The 12,436-nt window shown below is 35.5% G+C and overlaps 1 protein-coding gene across 1 annotated transcript in view; it reads right to left on the reverse strand.

Annotated features, from left to right (window-relative positions):
- Positions 1-593: 593 nt before the first annotated feature.
- Positions 594-12,436, reverse strand: part of LOC123542370 (pleckstrin homology domain-containing family H member 1-like) — a 140,231-nt gene continuing 128,388 nt past the window's right edge. Inside the window, exon 32 of the mRNA XM_053539950.1 lies at positions 594-8,438. Coding sequence (XP_053395925.1) covers positions 8,349-8,438 — 90 coding nt within the window. The 3' untranslated portion in view covers positions 594-8,348. The remainder of the gene's footprint in view (positions 8,439-12,436) is intronic.

Genomic DNA, 12,436 nt, shown 5'->3' on the forward strand with positions numbered 1-12,436 from the left:
CAGAATGATGATGTAATCCTAAGCTTTAAGTAAAAAGTTTATTAGATGTGTAGGGAAAAAAATGGGACAATTAACATTTAACCTGCTAAATTTCTAAAATGGACTGGTCCATCATTCACTTTGGGCAGTACCATTTATTACTCGAAGGAGTGGTCACTGAAAATTTACTGACTGAAAAGCGAACAGTGCAGACCATGATCAGCCTGCACATCTTGGTCTGCACTGGTCGCAAAGGCAGAATCACTTACCGCCAGCATACTAAAGGTTTAAATTCAGTTCAAGAATATTTTGGAAGCATTTTGGTGGTGAATAATGGAACTGTCAAGAATGTGGGTATCAGTGGAAATTTGCTGCACTTGTCCCCCTCTAACTATCTATCAAACATGACTGTGGAAATTTGCTGTTATACGTAGGACATCCTTAAGTTTTGATAAAATATACTACTGATATCGTTTTTGCAATAAGAACATACATTAAACATTAGGTATGATCTCAAAACAAGATTCAAGTTGTAACTAAACTGACATTTCTTTAAAAGGGTCCATTTCAAAATGAACCTTGGAAAGTCAAAATAAAAAAAACAAAACAGCCTCTTCATCATTTAACTGTTTATTGAATAATTATAACTAAACAAAAGAAAGAAACAAAATCTATTGCGAAATTCAAAATACATCTTATACACAACACTACAACTTGTACCAAGTTCAAAGTAAGATTGAAATTAAGAAATAATTAACACAAATGCAATAAGAAAAACAAAAAGTACAAAATAGCTGTTGAATTGCAACAATGCTTTAACAAATAAAACTGCCGAGAAAAAAACGTTCTGAAAAAAAGAGATTCTTTGTTTGCAGTATATCTATTGCACGAATTCAAAATATACAATATCACAAGTAAAAGTTTTGGGAAAAAAAGTATTCTAACATTTGTAACTAAAAGACATAGAGACCATGCTTGTGGGTACATGATAAAATGAGCCGCGCCATGAGAAAACCAACATAGTGGCTTTGCGACCAGCATGGATCCAGACCAGCCTGCGCAGTCTGGTCAGGATCCATGCTGTTTGCTAACGGTTTCTCTAATTGCTATAGGCTTTGAAAGCGAACAGCATGGATCCTGACCAGACTGCACAGGCTGGTCTGGATCCAACCTGGTCGCAAAGCCACTATGTTGGTTTTCTCATGGTGTGGCTCAAAACTTGAAGAGCTTCAGAGACTTAAAAATGGGATGCATCAGTTCTTTAAAATCTTTACATTTAATATCTAACACCTTTCTCAGACCAGTACTGAAAATAGAAAAAAAAAAATTCTATGTTTTGTTGGAAAATTGAAAAGAAAATATTTGGTAACTATGCAATTTATGGTCCATGAATAGTCAAAAAATAAAATTAATCACTTTTAAATGCTAACTTTTCGGCTACTTTCACTTTCCCCATGGTATAATAATAAACAATGATATGAAACAGAAAATATCTTTAACGCTTAAAGCCAAAATTTAATCTTCGAAACATTACATACAATTTCAACTGATAACTACACAGATTCGTCCAAATGTTGGAACATTTGTGAAATTACAAAAAAAGATCTATTAAGTCAGTCTTAATAATGCTGTCCTTCTTTTGAAGTTCCTCATTGAAAAGACATCTGTCCCATTAAAGTAATTGTGCAATTATGTGCTCAAAGCATCAAACAAGGGTCATACTTACTGTGAAAACCACATGTTACTGATCTCTGTAACATAATGTATTATCTTCCTACCACAACAAAACAGAATGGAATACCACAAAAATCTATCTGTCTTTAATAAAAATTCTCAAATTTCCTTACATTTTTGAAAAATACATGAATGAATGAATTTATGAAATTATATTATCACAAAAAAGCTCTGCTGGCTTTTTTCATACATTTTTAAAAATAGGTCTGTAACAAAACACTGGCCAGTCAACAATAACATCAACATTACAGTAAGACTCAATATGACCTTGACCTCCGTGCTAAAAAAAACCCTTGACCTCAGTGCTCAAGATGACCTTGACCTAAATGCTCAAGACAACTTTGACTTGTTTTGGTAAAACATAACCAAACAATTTTTCACCTTGAAGGGCCATAATTATTTTTATACAACTTGTCTCCCAAGCATGTAATTTTGTATCACCATATTAAAGTCTAGTAACTACAAAAATACTAATTATCTATTCCATACAATAAAACAGAATTTAATGGGGACAAAAAATTGAAACGAAAATGTTGCTCATAAAAATATAACTTAACTAACAGCTTACAGGCTACTACTAAATAACAAATTATTTTTCCAAGAAACCCTGAGCAATATCACCTTGCCATTTCGGTTATAAAACATGAAAAAAATGGGTAACATAAAATCTCTTAATCTATCGTTAATGACTGAGACAACAGCAAATTTGTTATGCAATCACATGAGACATGGTAATTATATATAATTATGAGGTATTTAAAAATGAGCATTTACATGTAATATCTGAAAAGGTATATACATAGTAAAACAAATATTTCTCCAAGAATTTCATATTTGCTTTAATGCACTTAACCCACAATGTATGTAACACCCTAAAATTGCTTCGATAACTAAACCTGCACAAATTCAACATGCTTCACAGGGTAAGACACAAGTTTCCAATCAAGATTCAGTCCTATACACAGTTAACCTTTATCATGCTGGCCATGATTGGTTCTGCCTTTGTGACCAATGTAGATCTTTATCAGCCTGCACATCCATGCAGTCTGATCAAGACCTGCACTGTTCGCAATTCAGTCAGTATCTCTTTGGTAAGCACCCCTTTTAATAGTCAATGGTACGGCCCAAACTGAAAGATGGACAAGTTCATTATGGCAATTTAGCAGGGTAAGGGTTAAATTTCTAATTTCATAAAAGCAGTCAGTTCGTACTAATTTGTTTTTTTGGATTGTCATGAAAGCTTGAAGCTTTTTTGAACTACTCTGGAGTCTGTTTCCAGAAAAAACCTGCACTGGTAAAGGTATGATAATGACCCTGTACCGCTCAAACCAATAACCTCCAGGTTGAGCTGCCAACACCTTAACCCCTAGACCACTCCTCCCGTATCATAACAGCTGAACCTGTCCATAAAAAAGCCTGGAAGTGTCGGTCTTTATTTAAAAGTTAAGACAGCAGACCCATAATGAAAACTAGTAATTTCCATTCTATTATGTATCTCTGTGTGTGATTTTGGAATTCTCCAAATGTTCATGAAACCACTGCTCATATTAGACACATTTATGGCTGAAGACTGCCAAAATAACAGATGAGTATATAAAATTGCACTGAAATTGCTGAATGTTGTTACAGGTCAAACTGCCTTAAAATATTCTGTAATGTTCACATCTGAAAGAAAAGAAGTGTTCTCCAGAACCATGACAACTCTGTGGTTGTCTTTGACCAAGGGTTACCTTGAAGTTCAAAATTATTCATATTTCACTGTTTTTACTTGGCTCTGTATCCACCAATTTTTGTTGAGTTTTTACTAATTTTTCTCTCTTTCTTACTTGCAGTGTATTTAGCAACAGAGCACAGGTACATGGTCAAAGCTGCAAGACTAGCTTCAGGTGCCTTGCTCTGAAAGTAGGCATCTGCTGCAACACTGCTGCACATAGAACTCTGCACCCAGTGTCTAACAAAGGAAAAAAAACTCTTTAGAATATTTTCTACATATTCATCTTAAATTACAAAACTGAGCTTTTTTGCAAACCATTTTCCCACTACTTATCAATTCACATCACCGACCAAGAAATACATGCAAACTTGTTCCTGAATACCACAGTAATGAGAGCTATAATGTAGTCTTTTATCTGCAGGTGGTAATTATTGTCAGGTGGTCTTTATTGGCAAGTGAACCTTATTCACTGGTTAAAATATGAAAAGTTTGACTCTGTTATGAAACAAGATGTCTTTCAAGTCAAGTGGTCCGTGTCTACATATCATGTAGCTGACAGTTTCCTCCCATGCTTTCACAAAGATAGCTGACACTTTCCTCCCAGACTTTCTTACATGTAGCTGAAACTTTCCTCCAATACTTCCACACACATAGCTGACAGTTTCCTCCCATGCTTTCACACATGTAGCTATATAGCCAACAGTTCCCTCCCATACTTCCACACATGTAGCTGACAGTTTCCTCCCATGCTTTCACAAATGCAGCTATATAGCTGACAGCTTCCTCCCATACTTTTACACATGTAGCTGACAGTTTCCTCCCATACTTTCACACATGTAGCTATATAGCTGACAGTTCCCTACCATTACTTTCAAACATGAAGCTGACAGCTGATAGTTTCCTCCAATGCTTTCACACTTGTAGCTATATAGCTGACAGTTCTCTACCATTACTTTCAAACATGAAGCTGACAGTTTCCTCCAATATATGTAGCTGACAGTTTCCTCCCATACTTTCACACATGTAGCCATATAGCTGACAGTTCCCTCCCATTACTTTCACACATGAAGCTGACAGTTTCCTCCCATACTTTCATGCATGTAGCTGACAGTTTCCTCCCATACTTTCACACATGCAGCTATATAGCTGACAGTTCCCTCCCATTACTTTCACACATGAAGCTGACAGTTTCCTCCCATACTTTCATGCATGTAGCTGACAGTTTCCTCCCATACTTTCACACACGTAGCTATATAGCTGACAGTTCCCTCCCATTACTTTCACACATGAAGCTGACAGTTTCCTCCCATCCTTTCATGCATGTAGCTGACAGTTCCCTCCCAATACTTTCACACATGAAGCTGACAGTTCCCTCCCATTACTTTCACACATGAAATCCTCCCATACTTTCAGAAATGTAGCAGACAGTTTCCTCCCATGCTTTAACACATGAAGCTGATAGTTTCCTCCCATGCTTTCACACATGCAGCTGACATACTTTCACAAATGTAGCTATATAGCCAACAGTTCTGTCCCATGCTTTCACATATGTAGCTGATAGTTTCCTCCCATGCTTTCACAACTTTTGCTGACAGTTTCACACATGTGATAGTTTCCTCCCATGCTTTCACATATGTAGCTGACAGTTCCCTCCCATGCTTTCATACATATAGCTAACAGTTTCTGATACTTTCACATCTGTGTTTTCTACCATGCTTTTTTCTACATGTAGCAGACAGTTTCCTCCCATGCTTCACACATGTATTTGACAGTTTCCAATACTTTAGCATCTAAGTTTTCTACCATGCTTTTTTGTACATGAAGCAGTTTCCACGCATACTTTTAGACCCTTGACAGTTTTCTCACTTGTTTCCACACATGAGTGACATCTTTCTCCCATCTTTCACACATGAATGTGATAGGTTACTTACATAAAACAGTCAGTTCGGTTAGAATGGAAAAAGACAGAGACATGTTCATAAAGTTCAGGAGGGAGTAGGGCAACCAATCAGATAACAGAATACTATTACCAGGAAATCTTTACTTAAATGTACTAATGAAATGTCTGTAGAAGCCATAAAACTATTCAACTTTGACATTGTGGAAAGATTAATATTCGACAGCAACAAGAAAACATCAAATGTGAAGCACACCAAAAATTTAGATAGAGCAAAACCATATGAAAGATCTACCATATTTGACATTTTTAACAATACAGTGAATAGTGTGAAACAGAACATAGGACATAATCCCATCAGACAGACAAAATTCCCCCTTTATTTTGTTGAACTGAAACTCTAAAATTAATAACATAAGATGAATATCAATTAAAAACAACAATTTTTATGAGAAAAAAAACTTATCAATATTTTAAACAGAATGAAATGAAAATTTGGAAATTATTAATAAAAGAAAAATGAAGGGGGATTTTGTCCATATTCCTGTGAAATCATAAAATTCATGGGTATAAAATTTCATTATTTTGACTATTTCACAGGGATACGACTTTGTGGGTTTTTATTTCATACAATTAAAATAACTTTTTATCACTCCCTTGGATTTACCTTAATGATAGAGAAGCTATCATGAAAATTAGCTGCGATTGAATATTAATGAGTTTCCGGACAAATTCCATATTTTTCATTCATGCTTTTCTTATAAACTTTTTTACAAAGTTGAAACTCATACTAAATTAACTTCAGCTCCTATCATATCCAAAAATATCAACATTACCACCTAGTGACCAAAAATGCATGTTTCATATGGGCTTAAAAAGTGATGATTTTCTCTAGACAGTAGACCAGACATAATCTTCTGAGGATGAATAATAGTTATTTTTCTGATATGAAAGCAGGTAACTAATACATTTCTATGCTGCCGTAATATTTGACCTGTCGAACAACGGACAGTAAGCGGACAGTTAACAGCAACAAAAGCAAAGATGCCAACTCCCTATACCTGTAAACTGAATTCCGTCTTTATATATTTTGATAATTCAACAGAACAAAGAACAAAAATATTGCAAATATTGACAGCCCTTAATTGTAAGGAATTAATACTATGAAGTTAAATATAATTCATGTCATCAGCAATAATATAATTCTTTCTAAACCATTTGGTACCTCAACAAGTTTGAAAATGTTGCACATGTGCAATGCTATCTTCAAGCCCCAATGCTTTAAATGGTGTTTTGTAAACATAGGTAAGCTATCATAAAATTTGACATAAAAACTAATTTGTGATGAAGTGTTTCGGCATATAACCAAAATCAAACATCTGAATGACATGGATCACACTATTGCATGAATGATGCCTAAACAGAGCTGTTACTGTACTTGTCCTGAAACTATTCCTGTATGAAAGCTGGTTCTCAGCCTATTATAATATCTGTGAAAAACAGATACCAGAATTTTCCAGACAATAATTATCTTTAGCCTTGCTTTTTCTTGAAAATATTTTTTTTTCTGTTGGACAGGTTTTAATAACTTTAATCCTGTTTTGATATAAAAACAGTTTTCTTGAACAAAAGAGAATGACCCTAATGACTCCTCTATTCCCGATTACCATTGCAGAAAATAATATCACAGATCAACACAAAACTTATGTACCTGTAGAGATTCAACACTCCTATTACTGTTAAACCCTTAACACATGCATTCATATAAACTAGATGACCATGGGCAACAAGTGGAGCCCGCCCTTTGACCCCTAACTATGACCTTGACCTTTGAGAAAGGAACCTGGGGTTTGCACATGACAATCTGTCTCATTGAGTGAAACATTCGTGCCAAATATAGACAAGATTCCTCAGTGCATGTCAAAGTTATGGGCTGGACAAGATCTGACATGACCTTTGACCTCCAACTGTGACCTTGACCTTTGCAATTGGAGCTGCGGTTTGCACATGACACTCCGTCTCACTGAGGTTAACATTCATGCTAAATATAAACAAGATTGCTTCATGCATATCAAAATTATGGTCAGAACAAACAAATCTGGATGGACAGGCGCACATATATACACCAAACAGTCATTTGGATGACTATGTCTTCGCTTCTGCAAGACAAAAAAACCAAAACAAAAAAACCCATAAGAACAACACTCATTAGTGTATCAATACTGTCAACACATGGAGTTTAGACAATGAGCTCCTGAATTCATATGACTGGGTCTAAGGTTACGTAACAAGAGTTTGTAATCCAGACTCAGAATGCAGCCTTCCCACTGGTCAATTTTAAAATAAATCTCAGAAACAACCAATCAGATGCTGAACTTTCCAGACTATGTTCTGAACCTTTGTCCCAAGTCAAGAGCCACTTGAACTTGATACATTTATGTAACACATTTCTGCCAATACATGGACACTGTGTATCTTTGTATCATGTTAATTACCATCTACCCCTTGTGCACTTACAGTCTTTCTGAAACCATCATGAATGTGTACAAAGATATAACCATTATGAAACTATGTTGAACTTGTGCAATAATATAATTTGTCTGTCTCCATCAGAATCTTGTGCATTAATGTAATACTATCTTGCCTCATTACCATCTAGACCATGTGCACTTCCACATTTTGTGAAACCTTCACAATTGTGTGCACAAATATGACCACTCTTAAATCACACTAAACTCCTCCATTTCCATCAGTATCTCGTGCATCAATGTATCTTTTTCTGTACCATCAACTCCTTGTACAGTTGCAACCAAGAGTGTGTTCACTGATGTACCATCCTGGAACCATAAGAAACTTGTGCAGTAACGTTATTCTTCTAGCCTTGTATCCAGAGCAACACATATTTTGTTGTATTTAGTCTGAGAGAATGTGCATTGTTGTTACCAGACTATTACCATACCATTCTCGTGCACTGAACCACCATTTTGAAACTGCATTAAACTCGTGCACTGATATAACCAGCTATCACATAGTTACTCCACCATTAGGCTCCTGGGACTGTCTGTTCACACGTGCATTGATATAGCTTGCTATAAGTTGGGTAGCCTCTAAAACCTGCAAAACAGATCAGAAAACATAGAGCAACAGCCAGAAAAGAGCTGGATAATTCAACTAAGTCGAATGTGGTAAGATTTTGGAGTACCAATTTGGGGTTCTGTCTCAAAATAAGCCTTGCATCTGAGTATTTCTTTTAATTGACCAATTACACTCAGTTTTAAGACCTTGACCTTGAGGGAAATGTCACTTATCATCTAGTAACTTGCTGTAACTCTGCAGAAAATTATGTCCAAACAAAATGCAGGCTGTCCAGCACCTTCTGACAAAAATTTAGGGCAAATTTTAGGGTGATTTTAAACAAAAATTTGGGCTAATAATAGGAATTTGTTACAATGAACCCATGAAGCCACTAGTCAGTTGTCTATAAACTGGATAAAACTGCTTGCACCGGATAAGATGACCTATAAAACTACATTAAAACATATTTAGCAAGAAGTACTTTCCAATTAAAAAACAGGAATTTAGGAGGAAAAAGAAGGGCATTATTAGGAATTTCCTTTGATTTTTCTTTTTTTTCCAGGAGTTTTAGCCAAACTGAAACAAGAGTGCCAGAATGTTACAGTAAAACATATTCTGTATAAGTCTGACAGTAAGCCCAAACAATGACATGTCCAATTCTAACAACCATGTTAAAAAGTTTCAAGAATAAGCTATTTATAGTAGCAACAAAGGGAAATAAGTCCACAAGAAATCTATATTTTGTTTTTCTATGCCACAAAAAACTCCTTACCAGGTAAAGATACCATAAAATACACATAAAACTTGGACATAACATGCATGTTGTACCACAGAAAAGTGGTCTCGATCTTTCCCTACCGCCAGTAATAAAAAAGTTACATTATAAGCTGTTTATAGTAACAAAAGAGGGAAGTAATTCTAACAAGAGGGCCAAGATGGCCCTAGGTCGCTCACCTAAGAAACACACCATATCAGTGTAAAACATGTTTGACCTAGTGATTTCATGGAAACAAATATTCTGACCAACTTTCATTAAGATTGGACCAAAAATTGGTCTCTTGCGATAAAACAAGCATTTTCTTAGATATGACCTAGTTTTTGACCCTAGATGACCCATGTTCAAACTCGACCTAGATTTTATCAAGGCAATCATTCTGACCAAAATTCATGAAGATCAATTGAAAAATACAGCCTCTATCACATACACAAGTTTTTTCTTTGATTTGACCAAGTGACCTAGTTTTTGACCTCAGATGACCCATATTCAAATTCGACCTAAATTTCATTAAGGCAATCATCCTGACCAAATTTCATAAAAATCAATTGAAAAAAACAGTCTCTATCGCATACACAAGATTTTTCTTTAATTTGACCTAGTGATCTAGTTTTTGACCTCAGATAATCCATATTTAAACTCAACCTAGATTTCATCAAGGCAATCACTCTGACCAAATTTCATGAAGATCAATTGAAAAATACATCCTCTATTGCATACACAATGTTTTTCTTCGATTTGACCTAGTGACCTAGTTTTTGATCCCAGATGACCCATTTTCAAACTCGGCCTAGATTTTATCAAGGTAATCATTCTGGCTAAATTTCATGAAGATCAGTTGAAAAATACATCCTCTATTGCATACACAAGGTTTTTCTTTGATTTGACCTAGTGACCTACTTTTTGACCCCAGATGACCCATTTTCGAACTTGGTCTAAATTTCATCAAGGTAATCATTCTGACCAAAATTCATGAAGATCAATTGAAAAATACAGCCTCTATCGCATACACAAGGTTTTTCCTTGATTTGACCTAGTGACCTAGTGACCTAGTTTTTGACCCCAGATGATCCATTTTCGAACTCGGCCTAGATTTCATCAAGGGTATCATTCTGACCAAAATTCATTAAGATCAATTGAAAAATACCGCCTCTATCGCATACACAAGGTTTTTCTTTGATTTGACCTAGTGACCTAGTTTTTAATCCCAGATGACCCATTTTCGAACTCGGCCTAGATTTCATCAAGGTTATCACTCGACCAATATTCATGAAGAATAATTGAAAAATACAGCCTCTATCGCATACACAAGGTCTTTCTTTGATTTGACCTAGTGACCTAGTTTTTTACCCAAGATGACCCATTTTCGAACTCGGCCTAGATTTCATCAAGGTTATCATTCTGACCAACATTCATGAAGATTAATTGAAAAATACAGCCTCTATCGCATACACAAGCTAAATGTTGACAGACGACAGACGCCGGATGCCGGACATTGAGCGGTCAGAAAAACTCACCTGAGCATTGCTCAGGTGAGCTAAAAATAGGGACCTGGTTCTTGTGCATGACAATCTGTCTTAGGCTGGTGAACATTTGTGCCAAGTTACATCAAAATCCCTCCAGGCATGAAGAAGAAATGCTCTGGACAAAGTAATTCTTGTATCTGACCTTTGGCCTCTAACTGTGACCTTGAACTTGGACCTAGGGACCTAGTTCTTGCAAAAGACAATCAATCTCATGGTAGTGAACATTTGTGCCAAGTTACATCAAAATCCCTCCATGCATGAAGAAGAAATGCTCCGGACAAAGTATCGACCTTTAACCTCTAAGTGTGACCTTGACCTTAGACCTTGGGACCTAATTCTTGCACATGACACTCTGTCTCATGATGGTGAACAACTGTGCTAAGTTAAATCAAAATCCCTCCATGCATGAAGAAAAAATGGTCTGGACAGTCATTCTTGAATAATAATTATTATTATTATTATACCAGATTTATATTGACCTTTGACCTCTAAGCGTAACCTTGACCTTAGACCTAGGGACCTGGCAAGACACTCAGTCTCACAACGGTGAACATTTGTGCCAACTTACATCAAAATCCCTCCATGCATGAAGAAGATATGCTCTGGACAAAGTCAGTGGACGCCGCCCACCCAAGCGCCCGCCCACCAGGGGCGTTTCCATATTACATCCTGTTTTTCAAATGGGCGTATAAAAATGAAGTAAAAGTAGGAATTTTAGGGATGCTGGACAGCCTGAATAAATGCCTAGAAAAACCATATATCAATCTTTCCTAAATATTATTGAAATTGTAGGAGTTTCAATACATAAAGAGCTCAGCAGATGACTGTGCAGACAGGCAAGCCTGTAATGATTCAAATGGTTCCTGTAATCAAAAGCAAGACCAATAACTATGAGGTGAAAAGACCCTAGCAAAATTTCATGAAATCAGAATTAAGTAGCAAATATGACAAAATACAGGTTTTTGCCATATTTTTCAATTATAGGATTAACTGATGGGCAAATGTTGGTGTTTTTAAAGTAAAGTGTTATAAATATATTATGTAACAAAGGTGTCAAATACCAGAGGCTAACTTCTCTTCACTAGTACTGTTTAGAAGTTTCAAATTTTTAACTTGTGAAGTAAATGTGTAATTTTCAAAGATGAAATGCTGAAGTTTCATATATTGTTATTTCCTTTAAATAATATTTTGACTAGTATACACAGGTTTTCTCTTGAATTGTGATGAAAAAAAATCTCCTGTATTTTTCAAAATAACTTTTTTTTCTCACATAAAAATACACAAAGTCATTTTTTCTCATATATCAAACTTACAAAAATGTTTAAAAAAAATTGAGTCTTATCCCTTGATTTTTTTTTTTTTTTAATGCCCCACTTTATTTGCACTAGGTCTTATAAAATGTTTACAAGACAAAGAATTATAAAGTTATTTTTCCTTATAACAATATTGAAATAACTCACTCAGAGATGTCAAAAATGTGCATCATTTAAAGTGCTTCCTACATTTTGTTTGTTTTTCTTTGACATCTACAGCACAAAAATAGATGACATACGGACAAGAGAAAGCCTATGAAGAGTTACAAATTAAAAATCTTCTGACTAAAAACAAGAGGTTATATTAATACCCTGTTTGATGAAATAAAACAAGAGATCACAGAGTGATCTTGGCACCCACCAATGTGCCATTTTTGAGTGTTCCAAATTTCAAGACTTACTGACTAGCTCAAGGTCAAATTT

The sequence above is a fragment of the Mercenaria mercenaria genome, chromosome 1 (assembly GCF_021730395.1).
Source record: "Mercenaria mercenaria strain notata chromosome 1, MADL_Memer_1, whole genome shotgun sequence".
NCBI lineage: Eukaryota > Metazoa > Mollusca > Bivalvia > Venerida > Veneridae > Mercenaria > Mercenaria mercenaria.